Here is a 25680-nt window from a genome sequence, read left to right as displayed (position 1 = left end):
TGTATTTGAAGGTAAAATTTTCTATTCAGCTCTGATCTTTTCCATAAGAATGCTTGAAAGTCCTCTATTTCATTGAATGACCATTTTTTGCCCTGAAGGATTACACTCAGTTTTGCTGGGTAGGTGATTCTAGGTTGTAGTCCTAATTCCTTTGCCCTCTGGAATATCATACTCCATGCCCTCCAGACCCTTAATGTAGAATCTGCTAAATCTTGTATTATCCTGATTGTGTTTCCACAATACTTGAATTGTTTCTTTCTGACTGCTTGCAATATCTTCCCCTTGATCTGGGAATTCTGAAATTTGGCTGCAACATTCCTAGGAGTTTTCCTGTGGGGATCTCTTTCAGGAGGTGATTGGTGGATTCTTTCAATTTCTATTTTGCCCTCTGTTTCTAAGATATCAGGGCAGTTTTCCTTGATCATTTCTTGAAAGATGATGTCTAGGCTCTTTTTTTGATCATGGCTTTCAGATAGTCCAATAATTTTTAAGTTCTCTCTCCTCGATCTATTTTCCAGGTCAGTTGTTTTTCCAATGAGTTATTGCACATTGTTTTCTAATTTTTCATTCATTTGGATTTGTTTTACAGTGTCTTAATTTCTCATAAAGTCACTAGATTCCAATTGCTCTATTCTAACTTTTAAGGAAGTATTTTCTTCAGTAAGCTTTTGGACTTCCTTTTCCATTTGTCCAATTTTGCTTTTTAGGGCATTCTTCTCCTCATTGGCTTTTTGGACCTCTTTTGCCATTTGGGTTAGGCTATTTTTTAAGGTGTTATTTTCTTCAGTATTTTTTTGGGTCTCCTTTAGCATCACTGTCAGTTTTTCCTCTACTTCTCTTACTTGCTTCTCAAAATCTTTTTGGCTCTCTTCCACAGCCTGGCACCAATTCATATTTTTCTTGGAGGCTTTGAATGTAAGTGCTTTGGCTTCGTTGTCTTCTACTAGTTGTATGTTTTGATCTTCTTTGTCATCAAGATAAGATAATATAGTCTGACTATTTTTGCACTGCTTGCTCATGATCTTGGCCAATTACTTGAGTTATAAACTCTTTGTTAAGGTAGGAGTCTGTTTCCAGTGTGGAGAATGTACTGTCCCAAGCTTCAGGGGTTTTGTGCAGCTATTTTCAGAGATTCTTCTAGGGACCTGTAAATTTTCAGTTCTTCCAAGGTGGTACAATCAAGGGCGAGGGGTTTACTCTTTTCCTGGCTTGTGCTCTGGTCTATGAGTGACCACAAGCACTCTTTTCTGTCTTGGAACTGTGAGGAGGATTTCCTCTCCACAACCACTACACGCTCCACCATGCCAGTGCTCCTCCTTGCCTCAGGACCGCCACCCAGAACTGTGGCCCAGATCCAAGCACGGGCAAAATAAGAGAATCTTGCACCAGCAGAGAGATTCCTGCAATACCCCTCTGATGAGCCACTGGATTCAGCCTCAGTCTGTGGGCCGGGAGCTCAGGAGGCAGCTGCTGCCCAGAGGTCACGCTCGGGACTTGAGGCTGAGACCTAGCTCCTTTTCTCACCGCAGTCACAGACCTTTCCCACTGACCTTCTAAGCTGTCTTTGGTGTTCGTGGGTTGAGAAGTCTGGAAACCACCACAGCTGCCCACAATTCAGTCCTCTGAGGCCTGCTCTAGGCTTTCTGTGGCCTGCGCACCCAAGCCGCAATGTGCTCCTCTCCCCACCCGGCATGATAAACCTTTCAGATCAACCATTCAGGCTGTCTTGGGCTGGAAATTCATTTCACTCTGTCTTTTTGTGGGTTCTGCTGCTTTAGAATTTGTTTAGAGCCATTTTTTATAGGCATTTGGAAGGGTTTGGGGGAGAACTCAAGCAAGCCACTGCTTTTACTCCGCCATCTTGACTCTGCCCCCCTGTATTGAAATTGCTGATTTATTAAAGTACTTAATGAATTGCCAAAGATAGTAAACAGTGAGAGCATGGAGGAAAGAAATCAAGAAGGCATATCTGAGAGAGGAAGTTCATTTATTAAGATCATAGATTTTTACCACACAGAAAACACTTTAGGGATGTTGTTAACTGCCTGGTTTTTTAAAAAGTGATCTCTTTCTATTGACTTAAAAAATTATGAACTTGTAAAACATTTATCTTTCCCCTCATGCTGCTGTTGTTTACAAAAGAACAGACCTCCCCTAGAACTGGAGTAATATCTGTTTCCTTGGGAAAACAGGTGTAAAAACATGCAGCAAAACAGATTCACAAGTTGATGAAATAACCTTGAGCACCTTTGACTCCCAAATTCTAGATAATTCTGTTAGATTCAAGATTCTCCCTATGTAGAAGATTTTTTGTGACTGTTATCACCAATGTCCATGGGTTTCCAAAGGCTAAGAGGAATGAGATAAAATTAGTTCAAATCCAGTCTCAGACCCTTACTAACTGTGTGACCTTGGGCAGTCACTTAACTGCTGTTTGCCTCAATTTCCTTAACTAAAAAATGGGGATAGTAATGGCACTTTCTTCCCAGGGTTGAATAAGATAATATTTGTAAAGTGCTTAAGACAGTGTCTGGAACATAGTATGTTCCACAAAAGTGCTAGCTATTATTATTAGTAGTAATATTATTATTAATTGTTTATTATTACCAAATAAAGGCAGCAACTAGGTAGCTTAGTGGATAGAAAACTGGGCCTGGATTCAGGAAGATCCAAGTTTAAATCCAGCTTTAGGCACTTATTAGCTGTATGACCCTGGGCAAGTCACTTAACCTCTGTTTTCCTTTATCCACTGGAAAAGAAAATGGCAACCACTTCAGTATCTTTGCCAAGAAAATCCCATGGACAATTTTCACATGCTGTGATCCATGGGGTCACAAAGAGTGAAATACAACTGAACAACTATATCAGATAAGCCTCAGACTACAGTCATTACTTTCTCTCAAATAACCTTTTCCTCTCTTGAAAGTTCTTCATCTTGTACACTTCATTGGCTTAGCATTGAACTGTAAATACTATTACAGATGCATTTAACTGTGTACTAACATTTTAAAGCTTTAATCATTTATGTTTAGAGAATGACTTGTTTTATTTTCTCTTTCATCTTCATCTCTTCCTTTAGGAAATTGCCAATTCCTTTACTTCATGGGAGGAGTCTTTTTTTCCAATGTGATCCAATACAATTCAACAAACATTTATTATATGCCTATTATTTGTGATGTATTGTGCTAGATCCTAAATTGCAAAGGCAAAAGGAAAAATATTTCTTGCCTTCAATAAGCTTACATTCTACTGAGTGTCATTTATAACTCTGAATACATTAGTAGGTTCCAGATATAATGTATACTGTGAATAGTTGAGACATGTTATCAATTGACTGATTTCTTAGGTAGGAAGATAACCTAGGAATCATTTATTCATAGTGTGTCTCTTTGGCAGGGTCTACAGCTGGGAACCCGTGAACTGGAAGAGATGGGAGCCACATTCTGCTTGGGTCTTCTCCTTCTGCAGCTCAAATCATTAACCTGTAGCTCTCACTTCATGGCACAAGCCTCTGCCCTACTAGATGCCAGGAAGGATATTCTTGGACACCATCTTCACAGGTAAGGGTTCAAGATTAATGGGAACATTGAATCAATTGGATTCCTGTGACAGATTATCTTTATGAATGAGAAAGGAATACTTTGCAGTTAAAAGGATTGAGTGATCTTTGGAAATTATGAAAATCCTGACTTTGTCTTTCCAATGACAATGGATATAGTGACCACATAAGGGGGTCCCCCACTTTGGAGCACTTTAGGGATGACTGGGGATACAATTTTAGGAAACATTCTATTTAAACTATATCTTAGTACCTGGAGAATTGGGAAAAGATTAGTTTATTCTTTTATTCACATACATTTTATTTTTATTTGTAGTTATTTCCATAGATATTTTACTATTTATATTCACAAAATCCATGGGGACAATATCTTTTTTAACCATTCTGTCTTCATCAGTGCTTAGCACATAGTTGGAGTTTAATCAGTTTGACTAATGATGGTTGGAAACAAAAGATGGAAGAGAAAAGGTTGGCTTTTAACTCTCTTGTTCATGATTTTGTGTTTTATTTTGTATTCTATTTATTTGTGTACATATTTTATCTCCAGCCATTCTCTAAGCTCTGTGGGGACAGAGACTGTGTTAGCTAATTTTTTGTCTTCTTTAGCTCCTGATACAATGAGGAAGGGAGGGAAGCATCTAAAGAGAGAGGGAGAGATCTTTAAACAGAAAGAAGCCAAAAGAGCCTGATGTAGGTGTCTATGTGTTGAGTACAGGGGGGTTGTGGGGACAGGGTCATTTGGGGTGGTGGAATATAGTGAAAGATAACAATCCTACTAGAAAATTTACAAAGAATATAATTGTGCTTTATACTGTGTATAGTTTGCCTGAATATAATTGTTCACAGCAATGTAAATTGTAAGTGCCTTGAGAGCAGGGACTGTCTTTTGCCTTTCTTTGTATCCTCAGCATTTAGCACAATGCCTGGCACATACTAGATGCATATCCTACAGTGAAGACAAAATTAAGCAGTAATTTCTTGTATGAATACTAGGGAGAGGGGGGTGTGGGTGGGAGAGGTTAATCTCAGCCTCCTTTTGACATAATTTGAGTTGCCCAGCTGAGGTTTCCTCTCCAAGGAGATTTGTCAGCAAATGACTTGTCAAACTTTCAGATATTGAATAGTGTAAATTCAACCTGCTTCAGATGTGGCTGGTTTCTTCTGGACCTAGTTACTTTAATGCACTAATTAGCTTACTCAACACATCTTGATTTAGATCACAGGCTATGGAGAAAACCAAAAGGCAGGTCCTTCTACTCCTTAGGGACCTGTCTGTCCATTTCTTTCTTTCTAATATTGAGCCTGACTCTCTCTTCTCATGTTTTCTTCACCCTCTTCTATGGCTTGGCATGTTTGGCATCACTGTGGAGTGTCAGCCTCTCCCTCTGACAGTAAACATTTCCACTTGTCAGAACTTATATCTCAACTTGTCTCTTCCTCTCCTTCTTTCCCAAGTTGTCTCAGCTCCATGCATTCCCTAGTTATTTTCTTCCTTGTTGCTCAGTGAGGAAAGATTGAACAGGCTTGGCACTGCTGCCTCTAGTAGAATTGATTGTGCCCAATGCAGTGAGGATCAGTTGCCTGTAAAGTGGAACAAGAGAAATCTATCAAGGAAACCCAGTTTCTAACAGGAATCTGAAAAATAAAATGTCAAGGACCAAGTAAGATGGCTAGAATACAGACTAGCATAAGATGATAGGCTTCAACAGTCCACAATAGCTTATTCCTCTCATATCTGGGAGCTACTTATGATGCCCACTCATTCTAATCAGTGCTTAATATATAGTATATACTTAATGAGTGGTTGTTCAACTTGTTGAATTGAATCAGTCTCAAAGTCTCACAGCTAGAGGCTAAAGAAGGAGGAAAAATTTCCTGAATTAGAAATGAGCACATAAGGGAGGGGAAATCTTCTGTCTGATTTTTCTAAATGTTTGCATCATAAAATATTTTCACCATGAGCTTCAAGGCAACTGACAAGAAGCAGAATCAGAGCTTCAGCACAAGGTGCCCTCGGGACCTGGAGGCCACCTGGCTGTAGAGAAAACTGCATGCAAATGTCCCCGACCCAAACATGTTTTGGTGAGTGACCTCCTTACATCTACTATGAGGGGGAGTCATCTCTCAGTCATCGGACTGAAACTAAGAGTGAGCTGTTTGGGGCTCTCTCTTGTTTCTAAGCAACACACTATTTCTCCTTTTAAGTCAGATGAAAGAGTAACTGAAGAACTAGCCCCAGGATATTTAATTACCATTAGGGTCCTTACTCAAATGGCCAATAACTGAGCTGGAAAGATTCTGTGATGTTGTGCAGCACATTTCTCAATGGACTTGCAGGAAAAGACCCCTGATACATAACCACCTGCATGTCTCCCAGTTGAAGTTTAGCTTCTCTCTATTTATAGAGTTCCCACCATCACTTGGGAAAAATCGCTTGTTCTATAAAACAGAACATGCTGTCCAAATAGACCTTCCTTCATATTTAGCCTGAAAGAGGGCCTCGGGTACAATTGTTGAAGTATCCCAGGCCCCTTAGCTGGCTCAGACCTCTGAGGAATCTGCTGGGAGGATAAAGTGCTGCTCTACACTTTGGACATCATGTTTTTGACAATAGGTTTCATGCCTCATTTGCCATAAAAGCGATTAGAGTTTAGCCAATGCTTACAGAGTAACTTCCCATTTGTCATGCCCAGACAAGGGACAGCAATCATGGTTATTTACTCACAGACTGTAGCTTAAAATGAAACATACACAAGGTTTTCCCCTCCCTTCTAACCCTTTCCTCTCTATTTGAATAGGATTGTTTCCCCAAACATAAGAAGATTTTTGCTCTCTTCCATTTCTATTCCTCATTTCATCCCCAGAAATAACCGTGCATGCATTGTAGGAAAGTTAAACTACTACTCCGTTTATCTATTGTGACAAGCCTTTTTCAAAATCATTTAGTATTTTTTGCTGAGTTAGCCACAGTTCATCTTGATATTTGTTCTTCCATTGATTTTTTCTGATCTTCAGTAGAGCTCCTTTACTTGCCTTTGATCCTCTGAACAAGCCCACTTTCTTTAAAAATAAGATTTCTTAAATAAATTATTTTTATCTTTATTTATTTTAGCAGAGATTTACAGCTGTACCTCAATAATCTCAGACTTTCTAGGATTTTCTCCCAATTTTAAATTATCATCCCTTCATTTGCCCTATGATTCTCTTAGCATCTAAGTTCAGCCATCACTTTTCTAGTCTTTAATTTGATGGGACACCAAGAAGGACAAAAAAAAATCACCTTCAGATACAGTGTTAACTTTTAGGAGATGCTCAAACTCCATTTAAATCAGGAGAGAAGGATATCCAAGTACTGTTACAGCTTATGTTCTTGGACTGTAAAAGTTATTACTAGGATATTGAACATATACAGTTAATTCTCATATTTAAGTGGATGTAAGCACAGTTTTTCCTCAGTTTTCAAGGGAGGAAAGTTTCCCTCCAATTCGATATTGAATCCTCCCCAGATCCAGAGTGGAACTCTCCAATGAACTTTCCAAAATGGGCAGCTTCAAAGGCATAGTTGTATTTGCACTCTTTGCTTCTGGTCCTTAGAGCTCAATTTATTTGCTTCTCCAAACATAGGATGCTGGAGTTCTTTGTCGCACTGATTAAGAGCCCTTGCCTTTTGTTAAGGTTATGGAATCATTTTACAACCTCTCCTCATGCAGCATGTGAGAATTCTTATAGGAAGCCTGTCTTATTTGACTGTACTTAGGCTTGAGGAAAGCGGGGCATTTTCATCAGGGAACTTTTAGTTTTTTTGGTTTTTCCCTAAGCAGTTACCCTCCCCCCTTCACTACCCAGTGACTGATGGAATAAACAAGAAAGATCTTGTAAAGCAGGATTGTGTATCTAGAGACTTCTCTGATGGATACATTGGTCATGCTTAATATTAATTAGTAACTCTTCCACAAAAGTTTATAATGAACTTTGAGTATCAGGAATTGAAGGTATTTATGTAAATGTAAGGGATTGGGGCTCAAGATTTTAAGTTCTAAGCACATACTTTTCCAAATCACTGCCATCTGGCATTGGCAATGAGATTTCCTATTCTCCTCTTCCTCAACTTTGCCTTGATTCAAATTCTGAACTTCTATATTATTCTGTGCTATAGAGCGTGGTACTGACTAGTATCTCTATCTCTTATTAGGATAAATTAAACTGAAACCTACTTCAATCCTCCATGGAGTATTTAATTTTAAAAGTTTTCTGGGTTCTTCTTAGGCAAGGTGTCTCTGGTAATTCTTTTGTTAACATTAAAGATAAATTGATGATCTAGATATAGCCACACCTCTACAATTAATTCCTATTCAGGAAGATGACAGTCCAAACAAGAGAACATACAAGATACAAATTGGAAGGAAAAGAAAACAATATTTTCATTATCTGGCATCTGCATCATCATTTGGTATTTACAAAGTGCTTTCTACAAATGAAAACCCATGAGTAACTTAATATGACTCCCATCCTACAAATAGTCCAAGCAAGTATCAGGAAGTTTCTATGACATGCTCAGTGAGGTTAGCTGGCTTGTCTAGTGTTACATATCATTTTAGGGCGTAGGGTTAAGATTAGAACTTATGACCCACTAGGGCCATGATTTCCTTTCCTAGGCTCAGGCTTACTGAACCACTTGTTCTCTTGTAGTTAATTTTATCTATTTAGAAAGCCAGAGCTACAGAAAGATATCTGGCTCCTTTCAGTTGAAAAATGCTTTTAAATATGAATTATGTTCTTTCTTCCCTCTCTACAAATAGCAACTTCTTGACTTAATATTCCAAAAATTTAAGGCCACTGAAAACCTTTGAGATTTGCCCAAACAGGAGAGAAGAACTTAATGAATGTATTTAATATTTAGGCAAGCTTCAAATAGCTTTCCTCAGGCAGTCTAGGGAAATTCAGCAGCTTTTCATTAATTTTCAGAGTGCCATCTTTTTCTCTCTGTTTTTGTTTGATTCCATTGGCTTTCATATTATTATGAAGCCTGTGAGCTCGCTGATCCCAGTGGCCATTATCAAACTCTAGAGCCAGACCTCCTGCAGGAGGGTTCAAAGCCTAAGTACCTTCCAGAGAGGTAATTAATTTATCAAACATGTTTAAAAATAAAAGCAGAAAGAGAGAGAGAAAGCAAAAGTTAAACTCAAAGCAGGGAAATTCAAACCAAGAAGAACCATCACTGGCTGATGGAGCTTCATAAGTTTATACAAATATTCTTTGTAACTAGTTACAGAATGGCCAGTGGGCTAGGGCATAAAATGGAAACTTTAATGGAGTAATTTGATTCACTACTTTTTATTAAAGGATTTAGAGATGGAGAGGCTCTTTGAGTTGGTATAGTCTAATTCCCTCACTTTATAGGTTAGGAAAATGAGGCCTAGTAAGGTGCCAAGGTCACAAACATATTGAGAACCACCCATAAAATTCAAATATGTGCCAAATGAGCTTAGATTTCCTTATTTTTTTTTTTTTTGCTAGACAGGCTTAGCCAAGTAATTCAAACTCAGTCAACTCTTCCAGGTTCTTTCTCTAATTGGGGAACAAGACATATTTGGTGAATAGTAGACTCTTGACCAAATAGTTTCAGTATGCTTGGAAGGTTTGTCTTATCTGACCTGATTGCAAAAAGTAATTACTGATTCTTCATGGTGCTCACACTGGTCTCACACATTACGGTAATATGAATCCAGGACCCGGTAGACCATTCAGAAGCAAGAATGTAGAAACAGAGTATACATGTCTATAAATGCTAGTGATATCATTAGCTGTCATAGTATCTAATAACAAAGACAGAACCAAGAATCAGCAAAACCACAATGGGACAAGACAAAGGAAGGCTTCACAGCTAAGAAATGAACTTGCTGAAATCTATTATATTCTGCATACCAGCAAGCCTTTAAGCTGGGGTGCCCTCCTGCCCTACTCCACCCCCATATTCCTGATAGCTCTGATGGGCTACCAGTGTTGGAACCTCTGGTTTAATTAAGTTCCTTCTGAACAGGAAGACAAATGTATTGCACAGTCCCTATCCTTGAGAATTCTCAGAGATCAAGGTGGCCAGGAGTAGCATGCAAGGTAACATTTCCTTCTACTTTTCATCATAGAGATCATCAATGTCTTGGTGATGAGAAGCAAAAGAAATTGGCTACTTTTCAAAAGATAAATGTTGCTTTGAGCACTTGATAAAAAAGTCTATGCAATGACTAGAGATTCAAAATTAGTATTAAAAGAGAAGTTTGTCATGTACGGGGCTCATCCCTTTGTTATTTGGTTGTGAGTCACGGACTGTGTCCAGTCTTCATTTTCATGCACTCTGCCCGTACTGTGAAATGGAAAAATACAATGCAAATGCTTCAGAAATATAATATGAGTAGAAGAGAGGCTATTATAAATGAAGTCAGCATAATTTTATTAGATAAGTCACCATGGCACACTCTGGACTAGCAAAATATACAATCTAAACATCCCACTAAATGATACACAGATTTTAGAGACAAATGGAAAGGACATCTCTCATTTGTCTGCAGATGCAGATGCTCAGAGGAACAAAATCACTTGTAATAATTCACTTGGGCACAAATGACTTTGTCAGAAGAAATCTACAAGTAAGGATTAATAATAATAATGATGATGATGATGATGATGATGATGATAACTGATATATGTGTCTCTAAAGGTTATAAGACATTTTGGATATGCTTTCATATTTAAATTTCAAAAATTGATAGGTATAATAGATATAATTATTCCCATTTTTCAGTTAAAGAAACTAAGGTTCAAAGGAAGTATCTTTTTAATGGTAACACCACTAGTAAGTGTTAGAGTCAGGATTTAAACTCATTTTGTCCTGACTCCAAGTATAGAACTCTGTTATGATAATGAATTTTCTTTTTTCAAGAAACTGAAGACTTTAATGGCATTGGGTTTGTTTTTGTTTTTGTTTTTGTATTATTTTGTTTTACCACTGATGTCAGTAGAGGGAAAAAGCTTTAGAGGAAAAAGACAAAATTGGAAATTAAATGACTAGTTGTGTCAGAATAAAATTTGAATTTTTAGACTATGTTATAAAATGCAGGCGTGACAGACTCTTGGCTAAGGTAGCCTTAATAGTTAAGAAGAGGTAGTTGAAGGTTAGGGAGAGTGATTGCTGGAGTCTTGTAAATCTAATCAAAAGTATTTTAATTTGAAAAGAAGAATGTAGAGGGAAATTTGACTTTGTATATTCAGTAAGGTAGATACCATAGTAACGATAGTATTAAAAGAAGATAAGCAATAGAGAATACTAAAAAAAAAATTCATCAATGAAAACAATGACTTCATATAGCTGTACATAAATGCAATTCAGTACAACATACACACACACACATTAGGCATTCACAATATGTTAATGAATGGAGTATGGTTAACAGGGAAGATCTTGAAATTGTAATACAAGCATGCAAATTTGACTTAATGGACTTCAATGAGAAATCATTGTATAGAACCTTCCTTAGAATATGCTTCAGAAAGTATTGACCTTGTTCCAAAGAAATCAAATAGGTTAAAAAGTGGAATCAAGTTTTCTTTGTATTTTAAGCAGATATGTTCACCTGAGAAAATAGAGCAAACTAGAATAGAGAAGCATAATGGAATACATTTGGGTTAAGATCAATGGATACAGAAACAGAAGCCATATTGTAAGCATATTATACTATAGACCACCTGGGCAGAAAGAGGAAACAATTGTGGTTTAGGAAGTAGATCACAAGCTTGGCATGTGTCGCAATAGCAACAGGAGATATGAGCTATCCGAACATCTGTCTAAGGTATCTCTTTGTCAAAAACAGAGTAGTTTGTTGTCATGGCTTGAGGAAAAGTTCATCCTTTAGAAGGTAGAAAAGACAATGAGGGAACTATGTTTAGACCTGGTTTTCACCAACATGGAAATACTGGGTACTGAATGAAAATGGAGGGAAACCCCATATTTGAGTTTGTTATACAAGAGGGAAAAATAAATAATATCAAGCATGCACCATGAATTTGAGGGAAATAGATTTCTAATGGTTCAGAGATAGGAAAGAAAGGACCTCATGAATTAAAATTCTTCAAGGAAAGTTAGTAATATTAAAGAATTGAATGAGAGGGGCAGAGAAAGAGAGAGAGAGAGAGAGAAAGAGAGAGAGAAGAAGAAGGAGAAGGAGAAGGAGAAGAAGAAGGAGAAGGAGAAGAAGGAGGAAGAGGAGAAGGAGGAGAAGGAGAAAAAGAAGAAAAAGAAGAAGAAGGAGGAGGAGGAGAGGAGGAGAGGAGGGAAGGGAAGGGAAGAGAAGAGAAGGAAAGAGAATTCTTGTGTGGAGATAAAGGGAACTCATTGATCACCTTAGATTTTAGAAAGGCATATATGAAGTTGGAAATAAGGGTGGGCAACAGAAGATGAATACAAAAGGATGGACAATCCTATAGAAATCATTTGACCTAAAGCATAGATGGCATACTTATCAAATTTGCCAATAACCTAAAGCTAGTTAGGTTACCTAATGCTTTGGATGGCAGAATCAGAATTCAAAATTATGCTGTTAGACCAGAAAATCTGGCCAAATTTAATAAGATGAAATTTAATAGAGATAAATATTTTATTATATTTGGATTGCAAAAATAAATATACTAGTACAAGACATATGAGGTGTGACTCAATTAAGTCGACATTGTGATATGATTGCCAAAACAGCTAATGAAATCTTTAGCTGCTTCAAGAAAGATAGCATATCAAGGAATAGCAAAATAATAGGTCCATAATACTCTTTCCTAGTCAGATCACATCAAAATTAAGGTTCTTGATTCAAGATGTCACATTCTATCAAAGATATTGATAAACTGGAGAATTTCAAAAGAAGCTCAACCATCATGGTCACATGCCTCAGGATAATACCATCTGATAATCAGTTAGAAGAACTTGGGATACTTAGCTTGGTAAAGAGATGACTTAGGGGGAACATAATGTAAAAGGAAGAAAAAACATCTTCCTAACAAATGGTTATGGTAATATAGGAATGATAATAATACCTATATAATACTTATCATACAATATTTTGTAGGTTAAATGAGAAAATGTTGGTAAAGTTCTTTGCAAACCTTAAAATGTTAGATGAATATCAGCTGCTATCATTGTTATCATCGCCATCAAAATAATAATAATGAGAAGAATTGTATCAATGAGTGGTATGGGCTTCCTTATGAGTCCTTTAATCAAAAGCTGTCCAATCTGGGAATGTTGTAGATGAGATTATTGTGACAGGTTAGACTAAGTTTCCTTTCAATTCTGATTCCATAATTCTGAATCCTATCTATCCTTACAGGCCATCCCTCAATAGCAAGGGTCATCTCAGATAGGAGTTAATAGACATAATAGACATGCAGCTTCTAGAGGACCTGAATGTAGGGTTATCACAGACTACTCTGACTCAAGATCACACTGCCATAATCCCTTAATGCATTCTCATTTGCAACCTAACTGTAGGTCTACAATATTGTGCAATGAATAAATACTAGACTTATAGCTGAGATACATGGATTAGAGTCATGTGTATACAACTTATTAGTTTTATAATTTTGAACAAATCAAATCACTCTTCTGGATTTTAGTTTACTCTTCCACACAATGAGGTTAAACCTGGAAATCTTGAAATCTTCCTTTAGCTCTGATATCAAGTGGTTCTTTAAGCTTCAATGGAAAACCAGGTACAATTCATTATCTTGGGCATCTTGTTTATAGGTATGACTGACAACGTAAGGAAACAGATAAAGGAGACAGCCAAGTACACCAGCTTATTGCACCCATGCTCTCTGTTACCCACCAGATTCCTGAGTCTATCACTCCATTTCTGTAACTGTACATTCAGTGGCAATGCCATAAATGGGTAGTTTCACAAATACCAGCAAATCTCACATTACTTCTCCCAGTTAAATATAGTAGCTACAGATAGAAGGCAAGTGTTACAATGGATATAGTGTAGGACTTGGAATCCAGAAGACCTGAGTTCAAAACCTGTTTCAAACACTAGATATGTGACCTTGGGCAAGTCACTTATCTGTTCCAAATTCTTCATCTATAAAATAGAGTTAATAATAGCATCTATTTCCCAGGGCTGTTGTGAGAATTAAATGAGTTAATATTTGTAAAGCTATTTGCAAATCTTAAGCACTATATAAATGCTAGTTAAAACAACAAAAACAACAACAATTATATACTCTACCCAAAACAGGATATGCCTTCATATCTGCCTATTTTAAGAGCATCATATGCACCCAGCAGAGACAGAGTGAATAGTGTAAAGGAAGTCCTGTAAAAATGGCAGAGTTTCAAAATAACATATTTGGACTACTTCTATGACTTCCTGATTGAACCATTCTCTTACCCAAAGAGCCTTTGATGAGGTCTATCAATCATTCACTCACTCTACATGTTTATAGGCCAGAGGATGATAAAATAGACCCAAATGCCTGACCAACACAATCAGGACAAAACTCTCTGGCCCTGGCCTCATTGGCCTGTTTCATTCTTGTACCAAAGTATTTTGAATGAGTGACACATTTCGTAAATCAGCAGAACGAGATGGTGTGGCTATTGTGGATTCAAATTAGAGTGGTGGTACTCATAGTAATGCTGGAATAGACTGACATTTCTGTAGCATTTTAAAACTTTTGAACTGTTTTTACACACATTATACAATTTAATTTTTATAGCAACTTCAAATTATTTCAATTTTCTATAGACACTCATTAAACACCTACTATGTTTATTGGTAATACAAAAGACAAAAAAAAAATCCCTACCTCAAGACAGCTTATATTTTGTTGGGGAGGCCAAATAAGTAAATATACACACACACACACACACACACACACACACACACACATGTATGTATGTATACATATATATATATATGTACAATGTAAGGACAAAGTAATTAATTGCAGTTGGAGGGAGTCCACTAAGAGTGATGGGGGTAGAGGCAGAAAAGACAGCTAGTAAGAAGTGATGCTTCAGGTGGGTCTTGAAAGAAATTAAGGATTCCAAGATGTGGAGGTGAAATGGGAGAGTATTTCAGACATGGAAAGAAGGTAGTGATATGAGATAGTAGAGGCTAATATGAGACTCAAATGAAGTTTGTTTTTTGAGGGGAGAGCAGTGTTTTTTTAAGGATAACAGTGATGTGGACAAGTTTATGGGTAACAGGTAAGGAGCCATTGACTAAAGAGAGAAGCATTTAGAAACAGAAGGGAACAAATAAAGGAATAAAATGCAAAAGGAGTAAGAATGACGTGGACTCAAGGGTATTGGTAGAAATATTGGCCTCGTCAAGATCCAGGCTATTTCCCTCTTAGCATTCAGGTAACCAGGAGGGAATGGGGAATGATGCTGAAGGATTTGTGGTATAGAATTGGGGAATCTAGGGAAGTCATTATTGATAGTCTCAATTTCCTTGATAAAGTATGAGGTGAGGTCTACTGCTGAAAGTGAGTGGGCAATGATAGTGCTGGAGAGAAGGCTGGAAGAGACAAAGAGTGTGGAACTGACAGTGTGATAGTGAGTCAGTCAAGAAAGAGTGAAAAGTGTGTTGTTTAATGAAGAAGATCTAGTTGACACTGGATATTTTATTTTAGACTCTGTTAGCTGAGTTCTGTGGGAGAAGAGAGGGCAGATGTAGGGGCAGTCCATGGCAGGCATTCAAGAATAGACAACAACATAAAGATGTTGGCTACAGTGAAAGTGAGTGTTAAGTAAAGGAGGCATTATTATTCCTATTTTACAGAAAGGGTGAAATTGTGACTCTGGAACCACATTCAAATGGCCATTGACCACAAGAGCATCACATTTATTGTATGATTTTTATAGATACAGTATACACATACGTTATTGGATGTTTACTTTAGGCCACTGCACCAAATACATGTAGTAAATATATGTATTACAATATGTAATAAAGAAAATTAATAAAATGTTAATTCTATGTGAGCTAAATTTGCTTAACTTATTTAACCTATTTGATTACCTCAGTGAACCCAGTAAAAAAAAAAAAACAGGGATAATTATCTTCATCTTTTTAAGCAAGGGAGGAGTGACTTATAGAAGAAAAAATTTTAATGAAAAAAATGGGGTTAATTTCAGGAGTTGAATTTTCTCTATCTTCCTTGAGGTTTTCCACAATGGATATGGAGGACATGGTAATTTGTAATGGCAGTCAATGTCACAGATGCAAAAAGATCAGGAGATAGGGCACCTACTTTGTGGTTCAGAATGTATGTTGCAGAAATTAAAAAAAATCAGGTTTGTTGATAACAGCTACCATTTATAGAGTACTTTCAAGTTTGTTAAATAAGTTGATCCTCATGACCCTGTTATTGCTATTATCTCTCTTTTTTTTTTTTAACAGATGAGGAACTTAGGGTGAGAATGATTAAATGACTTTCTCTAGGTCAAGCAGTTAGTGTCTGTGGCAGCAGAATTCAAATCTTCTTGCTAAAGAAACCTAAGAATATTCCACCTGGTTGCTTTTGCCTCTTCTTATTAGAAAAACAAATCATAAACCTGCCAAATGCTTACAGACTTTGTATTGGATAGAGAGCTGGCTTGGAACCTTGGAATAAAGAAACTAGGTTGAATATTTGATAAGAGTGCTGAATCTGGAGTCAGGAAGACCAGAGTTCAAATTCATCCTCAGATACTTAGTAGCTGTATGACCCTGGGCAAGTCACTTAACCAGTGTTTGCCTTAGTTTTATCATCTGTAAAATGGGGATAATAATAGTACCTATCCTCAAAGGATTGTTGGGAGGATCAAATGAAATAATGAAATAATAATCACAAAGTGCTTAGCATAGTGCCTGGCACAAAATAAGTGCTATATAATTGTTAGCTATTATTATTATTTCTGTATAGGTATAAAATAGAAATATGATATAATAGGTACAGAAAATGGATGGAACATATGCTCCTTGTGGTCAAGGATTATTTCACTTTTGTCTTTGTATCCCCAGTACTTAGCACAGTGCCTGGGACCAAGTAGGAGCTTAATTAATGCTTAAACTGGTTAGATACAATATATCATTTTCTAGATTTCATCCAACTTTTTAGCTTTCTTCTTTAGTTTATGATTTTAAACTGCTTCTGTTCCTGTAATTTCCAGTATCATTTTCCCTGAAAATTGTTCTTTTTCCCTTAGATACTTTAGGGTAGAGGAGAAATGAGAAACCTTCCTCCCTTTCTTCAGGAAGATTTGAGTAAGAGCACCCAGGTGAAAGAAATAAATTTGGTGGTGATAGCAAAGAACAGGCAAGCAAATAGGCAGGCAGGCTTTGCAGGAGCAAACTACGTCCCTGGGACTTCAGATCAGGAAGAGCCTTCATGTGGCACCACAAGATCCTAATGTGAACTTTTCTGACTGTTCTGTAGACTCCTGCTCACTTCCTAGTAAGAGGAGTACAAGAGATTGTTTAAAGACTTCTCAGTAGTGTTTATCTGGGTTCTCTTAAATCTACTTATATTTAATGCTAAGCATAATAAATAATTATGATTAAATTAATTCAAATCACTAAGCATTTATTAAGTGTAGGCTATGAACAAGACACTAGGGATATTAAGGGGAAAAAAATCAAAATAATGCTACCTCCAAGGAATTTACATTCTATCGAGTCAAAACAACATATACCTACTTAAATATACATGCAATACATACCCACAAGACATATATGTCTTGTATGTGTCTGTATACACATATGCAAATATATGTATTCATATATGTGTGTGCACATACATACATACACACTAGGTAAGGACAAAAAAAATAATGTGGTGTCAGAAGGAAGCAAAAGCAAGCAGAAGAAAAAGTCTCATGTTGAAAGTGATATTTGAGTTGAATTTTGAATAGAGCTAGATACCATTATGAAGAGCTAAGGAGTGGGGATTTTCCAGGCAGGGTTGAGAGCTGGTATAAAAGCATGGAGCCAGGAGACAGAATGTCCAGCAGGGAAAACAATGCATAGTCTAATTTCGCTGGAACTTAAATGAATGGTGAGGAGAGATAGAATTTGGTCCTGAATAATAAGTTGAAGCCAGACTTAAAAGGTGTTGAAATATCAAACACAGACATTGTTATTTTATCCTAGAAGCAACAAAAAGCTTCTGAATCTTCTGCAGTAGGCCATGAATAACATGATTAGACAGTTATTTATCAATATTAACAATATTAACATTTTGGATATAATAAAAACCCAACATATATGTATACATAAATGTTACATATGTGAGAAGACTCTAGTACTTTATATTTCAACTTTTTATTATGAACTTAAGCATCCACAAACAGAAGAATTTCAATATATAAAGAGAAAACAAAAAAGGAGATATGTACTTAATTGTGAACTGTATTGTTAAGTACAATTGGAATGTACATGCATATTAAATTTCACAAAGTAGTAACAACATCCTCTTAGTTGTGTTCCTTTCTGAACTTAACTTTTGTTTTCATCTGTTCATTTTTAACAGTTATACTTCTGCTCTTTTTCTTCTTTTTTCTTTGGGCATTTTTATCACTATCTGCTAACTCACCAACCTAAGTGAAGAGGAAAATTTCCTACGTTACAAATACAACTAATTGTGCCAAATAAGTCAATGTATTTGCCATGTCTGAAAATGAGTATCTCATTCTGCATTTCTAGTTCATCACCTCTCTACCAAGATCTGAGAGGCCACCTTTGTCATCCTTCTTTTGAGATCATGCTTAGTTACTTTGTAGCTTAGAGTTCTCTATTCTTTCACAATTTGTTTTCTTTATACCATCGTGGCCATTGTATAACTTTGTTTTCCTAGTTCTTTACCCTTTAGGCTACATCAGTTCATACAAGCCTTGCAACATTTCTCTTTCTATGTTATATTTATCATTTATTATAGTACAGTAATATTTCATTATATTCCCATACTACGATTTATTTATCCACTCCAAATTGATGGACCCCACCTTTCCCTAGTTAGCTACAACAAAAATTATGGCTATAAATAATTTTGTACATATGCATTTTCCTTCATCTTTGTTCTTTTTTGACTGTTAAAGATAATAGTGGTATCATTGGATCAGAAAGTATTAGTAGATTAGTGAGCTTCAGAGAATATTTCTATATTGTCTTCTACAATAGATGGACCACTTCATAACTACACCAACAGTGTAGTGGTGAACTGTCCTACAATAATACCGTCATAAATTGGCATTTTATCTTTTTTTAAATCTTTGTGATATTGAACTTAAAGTTGTTATTATTTGAATCTTTGTCATTATTTGTGATTTGGAACATTTTTTGTTCATATGATTACTGACAGTTAATATTTCTTCCTTTGTGATCTGCCTGTTAACAGCCTCTGACAACTATTTGAGAATGGCCCTTATATTACATATTTGTATGAATTTTCCATAACTCTTTCATGTCAAGCTTTTGTCAGAGAAATGTTGTACAAATATTATTTCTAGCGAACTTTTCCTCTTTAAATCATGACTTTTTTTTTGCTTATGCCATACCTCTTCAGGTTTATGTATTCAAAAGTATCCAATTTATCTTCTATAATCTCTGTCCCTTGTTTGGTTAAAGACTACTTCCTACCACAGTTGTGATAGTTGTTTCCTTCCATTTGATTCTGTTTTATGATATAACCTTTTATATATAGATTACTTATCTATTTGGAGCATATTGTGGTGTATGGTATAGGATACTTCTTTAAAGACAGTTTCTTCCAGACCAACTAGCAGTTTTTTCTCAAATTGGAGTTCTAACCAAAGTAATCATTGTACTTGGGTTTGAACACTATGCTATTTGCTTCATTGTTTCTGAGTCCTAGGTACCTAATTTGTTCCATTGGCCAACTTTTCTATTTTTAACTCAATATCAATTTTTTTACTATTGCTCTTTTATAATATAGTTTTTTAAATGCACTAAACCACCTTATTAAAAAAGTGATGATATCCAAGTTAACCTATTCTTTTAGAGCCAAACTAATCAAAATACCAGATAATAATACGGATAGTATTAGGCAGAATTAGAAAAAAAAGATAACGAAGTTCTTTAGGAGAAACAAAAAAGGTTAAAAGTCTCTAGAGAATTAGTGATTAAAGTATCAGGAATGAGTATAGGTATGTCCCAATAATATTGGTATATTATGTATTTTTTCATTTTCTTTGACAAAAATTTTCTCTATGTTTTGTTTATTAACTCATTCTTTTTCTGGTATTACATACACACATATATTCCATAAAAGTCTGAATAATATTTTCACCAAAATTCAGTCTTTTTTAACTTATTTTTGTTTTAATTTAATGTTTAATTTATTAAATAAAACAAGCTTTTCCTAATATAGAAGAATAAAAAATAATTGCACATGAAACTGCAAATATTTTATGTACAATCTGCTATTCTTTTTAAATATATAATAACGTTATCTTGTACCTTTCTTTTTTTCCCTTTTTTCTTCCCTCCCTTCCACCTCCCACTGCCATTAAACACAAATGTGTGTGTATGTATGTGTGTGTATATGCATAGAATTCTATGTGTACTTCTACTTATCAGTTCTTTCTCCTGATGCAGATAGCACCTTTATTCGTAGGTCTTTTGTAGTTAGTTTGGCTATTTATAATAGTCAAAATGACTTAGTTGCTCAAAGATGTTCTTAAAACAATATTGCTGTTACTGTATATAACATTCTCTTCTTTCTGCTTGTTTCACTCTTCATTATCTCATGCAAGTCTAGCCATGTTTTTCTAAAATCAGTGAGTTAATAATTTTCTATAGTATTCCATCATAATTATATACCAAAGCTTAGTTAGCCATTCCCCAACTGGGGGGCATCCCCACAATTGTGAGTTCTTTGCCACCATCAAGAGAGCTGCTATACATATTTTAGAACGGATAGGTTTTTTTTTCCTTTTTCTCTAATCATCTTTGGAAATAGACCTACTAGTGGCATTGCTGGATCAAAGGGTATAGGCAACTTAATGACTCTTTGGGCATAATTACTTATTGCTCTCCAGAATGGATGGATCAGTTTACAGTTCCCCTCAATTTCCAATTTTTTTGCCACCACAAAAAAGGGCTGTTATAAATATTTTTGTACAAATAAGTCCTTTTCCCTTTTTTAAAAAAAAGTCTCTTTGGGATACCAACATAGTAGTGGTATTGCTGGATCATATGCAATGTTTGATTGTCTTTTGGGTATGGTTCCAAACTGCTCTTCAGAATAGTTGGATCTGTTCACAGCTTCACCAACAGTGCATTAGTGTCCCAATTTTCCCATGTTCTCTCCAACATTTATCGTTTTCCTTTTGCTGTCATATTGGCCAATCTGATAGGTGTGAGGTGGCATCTTTGCCAAGAAAACCCCAAATGGGGTCACAAAAATCCTAAAATGGAATCACAAAGAATTGGACTGAACAAAAACAAAAGAATCAGAGTTTTGCTCTGTTTTTTGCATTCCCCTTATATATTGTGTATCTTGCTCTGCTAGGGTTTCCTTTTCTTAAAAGCTTAGAAGGTAGTTTAGATAAAAGAGAAGATATAATGGGAGAATGAGACAAAGACTGGAGAGATTAGATATTTAGATAACAAGACAGACAAATGGGAAATGAATGGAGCAGTGCACTATTCCTTATATTATTTGCTTCAAATATCAATGATCTTTTTAGCCCTGGTATTAAACCTCTTGCTTAAATGATCAGATCCTCATATTAAACATTGAAGGTTCTTAAAAAAAAAAGAGTTCATTTGGGAATCCATCTGCCACTGGGGATTTTTTCTTAGGGAGTTCATTGATGATGTGGTTAATATCTTTTTTTTTTAAGGTGGGGTTATTTAAGTATTGTATATCTTCTGCAAATCTGGGCAACTTATATTTGATTAAATATTCATTTCACTTAGATTGTCAGATTTATTGGCTTAGAATTGGACAATATAATTCCTAATTATTGCTTTAATTTCTTCTTTATTGGTGTTGAACTCACCTTTTTCATTTTTTATACTGGTAATTTGGTTTTCTTCTTTTTTAAAATCAAATTAATCACTGGTGTGTATATTTTATTAATTTTTTTCATAAAACCAACTCCTAGTTTTATTTATTATTTCAATGAGCTTTTTTTAACTTTAAATTTTATTAATCTCACCTTTGATTTTCAGGATTTCCAATCTCATAGTTAATTGGGAATTTTTAATTTGTTCCTTTTCTAGTTTTTTAGTTGTATGCCTAATTCATTGATCTGTTCGTTTTCTCTCCTTTATTGATGTAATAAGCATTTAGAGACATATTTTTTCTTAAGTGTTGCTTTGGCTACATCTCATAAATTTTGGTATGTTGTCTCATTATTTTCAGCTAATGAAATTATTGATCATTTCAATGATTTGTTCTTTGACCTCCTCATTCTTTATGTTTAGATTATTTAGTTTCCAATTAATTTTAATCTAGTTTTTCATGGTCACATTATTGAATGTGATTTTTATTGCATCATGATATGAAAAGGATGCATCGAATATTTCAGCCTTTCTGCATTTGATTGTGAAATTTTTATGCCCTTATACATAGTCAATTTTGTGTAAGTTCTGTGCACCTCTTTAAAAAAATCTTATTTCTTCCTATCCCCATTCAATTTTCTCCAGAGGTCTATCATATCTAACTTTTATAAAATTCAATTCATCTCTTTAGCTTCTTTCTTATTTATTTTGTGGTTAGATTTATCTAGTTTTGAGAGGGAAAAGTTGAGGTCCTCTCCTAGTATAATTTTACTGTCTATTCCCTCCAGTAACAGTTATCTTTTCCTTTAAAAAATTTGAATGCTATACATTTGGTGCATATATGTTTAGTATTGATATTACTTCATTGTCTATGGTACCTTTTAGCAAGATGCATCTTTTATTTTATCTCTTTTAATTAGATCTATTTTTATTCCTGCTTTGTCTGAGATCATTATTGCTACCCCTGTTATTATATTTTTTAACTTCAGCCAAAGCCTGATAGATTCTGCTCCATCCTTTTACCTTTACTCTGTGTATGTCTCTCTGTTTCAAATGTGTTTCTTGTAAACAACATATTGTAGGATTCTGGTTGTTAATCCATTCTGCTATCCACTTACATTTTATGGGCAAGTTCATTCCATTCACATTCATAGTAATGATTACTGCATATTTCCCTCCAACCTTTTAACCTTTTCCCTGTTTATACTTTATACTTATCTCCCCCCTCTCTCTCTTTCTCTCTCTCTTTCTCTCTCTGTTTCATCTTTTATCCTATCCATATTCACCACTATTTTGCTTCTGACCACCACCTTCCTCAATCTGTCCTAAATTCTATTAGCCCCACCCACACACTTTTTGTCCCCCTGCCCTCCTACTTCCCTATAGGGTAAGATAGATTTCTCCAACTTTGTGTATGTTATTCCCTCTTTGAGCCAAATTTGATGAGAGTATGATTCAAGTGATGCTCACCCCTGCTTTTTTCCCTCTACTATAATAGGTCTTTTATGCCTTTTCATTTGAGATAATTTACCCTCTTCTACCTCTCCCTTCCCCTTTCTCCCAATGTAATCTTCTTAACCCTCATTTTTTTTATATCATAACATCACAGTCAATTTTTACCCACACCCTTTTTCTATGTATACTCCTTCTAACTGGCCTAATAGTGATAGAGTTGTTAAGAGCTACAAATATCATCTTCCCATGTAGGGATATAAACAGTTTAACCTTATTGAATTCCTTACATTTTCTCTTTCCTTTTTGCCTTTTCATGCTTCTCTTCAGTCTTGCATTTGAAAGTCTATTTTTTTTTTTTGGTTTAGCTCTGGTCTTTTCATTAAGAATACTTGGAAGTCCTCTATTTCATTGAATTTCCATTTTTTTTCCTGGAAGATTCTGCTCAGTTTGGCTGGGTAGGTGATTCTTGGTTGCAATTTAAGTTTCTTTGCCTTCTGGAATACCATATTCCAAACCTAATCCTTTAATGTAGAAGCTGTGTAGTCATCACACAACATGGTTGTTACTGTGTACAACATTCTTCTGGTTCTGCTCACTTAACTCAACATCAGTACATACAAGTCTTTCCAGGTTTTTCTGAAGAATGCCTGCTCTTCATTTCTTATAGCATAACAGTATTCCATGACATTCATATACCACAACTTGTTCAACAATTCCCCAATTGATGGACATTCCCTCAATTTCCAATTCTTTGCCACCACAGAGAGAGCTGCTATAAATATTTTTGTACATATGGGTCCTTTTCCCATTTGTATGATATCTTTGGATTACAGCCCTAGAAGTGTTATTGTTGGGTCAAAGGGTATGCACATTTTATAGCCCTTTGGGCATAGTTCCAAAATGCTCTCCAAAATGGTTGGATCATTTTACAAGTCCACCAACAATGCGTGAGTGTTGCAATTTTCCCACGTCTTCTCCAACATTTATCATTTTCCTGTTTTGTCATGTTGACCAATCTGATAGGAGTGATGTGGTACCTCAGAGTTATCTTGATTTGCATTTCTCTAATCAATAGTGATTTAGAACATTTTTTCATATAACTATAGATGTCTTTAATTTCTTCATCCGAGAGCTGCCTGTTCCTATTGTTTGACCATTTATCAATTGGGGAATGACTTGTATTCTTATAAATTTGACCTAATTCTCTCTATATTTTAAATATGAGGCCCTTATCAGAGACACTGGTTGTAAAAATTCTTTCCCAATTTTCTACTTTCCTTCTAATCTTGGTTGCATTAGCTTTGTGCAAAAACTTTTCAGTTTAATGAAATCAAAATTTTCCATTTTGCATTTCATAATGTGCTCTAACTCCTGTTTTATCATGAATTCTTCTGTTCTCCATAAATCTGATAGATAAACTATTCCTTGCTTTCCCTGTTTGCCTATAGTATCAGCCTTTATATCTAAATCATGAACCCATCTTGACTATTTTGGTATATGGTGTGAGATTTTCATCTATGCCTAGTTTCTGCCCTACTCTTTTCCAGTTTTCTTAACTGATTTTTAAAGTCCTTTTTGAGCCCTTCCAGGAGTTCTTTTTGCACCAGATACGAGTTAATATTTCTCTTTGAAGCTTTATATGTAGGTGTTTTGACATAGCTATCCTCTTGAGAATTTGTGTTTTGACCTTCCCTTTCTCCATAATAGCCTTCTATGGTTAGGACTTTTTGTTTTTGCCCATTTTCTAGTCTATTTTTATGACTTTTAAAGTTGAACTCTGGTCCTGGGGACAGGGGACATTGTCTCAAGCTTTTTTTGCTGGGGTCCAAGGCCCTGGCCCCTGTCCTGCTGTCATTTACTGACTGTGATCAGGCTTCTAGGCCTGCTGAGTCTGGCTGTTCACCTATGCTAGGGGGCTGGAGGCCTTATAGCTGGCCCACTATGCTTCTGGTCTGCTATGCAGAGACTGTGGTGACTTGGGGTTATGGTCCTCCCACTGACTTGCTTGAACACCATTTGCACTGGGATGTGCTTCCCTTTTCCATGTGTGAGACAGACCTTTCTAAATTTGTTTGGGCTCGAAAATTGTTTCACCCTATCCTTTTGTGTGTTCTGTCCTTCTGAATTCATTTTGAGGAAATATTTAACGTTGTTTGGAGGGTAATTTGGGAAAGCTCAGGTAAGATGCTGCTTTTTCTTTGCCAATCTTGTCTCAGCTTCTACCCATATCTAACTTTTAAAAAAAAATCTGTTTTGATCATTAATATGTCTTGTTTATATTTTTGTTACTTATATATAGTTATACTGAAGTCTCTAATGATTTTTTCTAACCATTTCTTTCTATAGTTTTATTAGCTCTTTTTTTGAGTACTTACGTGTTTTGGCATTTGGTAAATTTAAATTTAGTATTTATAATATATTATTATCTATGGTGACTTCAAGAGTAGTGTAGTTATCTTGCTTATCTCTTTTAATGATGAATATTTTTTATTGTTTCCTTATCTAAAATCATAATTGATATACTTTGAAAATTTATCTGATGTAATACTATAAACCCTTATTTTCATTCTATGTGATTTAAAAAAAAAGTATTTCAAGTGTCTCAATAAG

General features: G+C 35.6%; 1 protein-coding gene across 1 annotated transcript in view; it reads left to right on the top strand.

Annotated features, from left to right (window-relative positions):
* The window catches only part of AGBL1 (ATP/GTP binding protein like 1), an 868369-nt gene that overhangs the window by 555513 nt on the left and 287176 nt on the right, over positions 1-25680 (top strand). The window contains 1 exon segment of the mRNA XM_027851980.1: positions 3397-3566. Coding sequence (XP_027707781.1) covers positions 3397-3566 — 170 coding nt within the window.

This window comes from Vombatus ursinus, unplaced genomic scaffold (genome assembly GCF_900497805.2).
Source record: "Vombatus ursinus unplaced genomic scaffold, bare-nosed wombat genome assembly UNPS02009205.1, whole genome shotgun sequence".
NCBI classification, from domain to species: domain Eukaryota; kingdom Metazoa; phylum Chordata; class Mammalia; order Diprotodontia; family Vombatidae; genus Vombatus; species Vombatus ursinus.
Note: the sequence above shows the minus strand (reverse complement) of the source record. Positions and strands in the feature narration are given on the sequence as shown.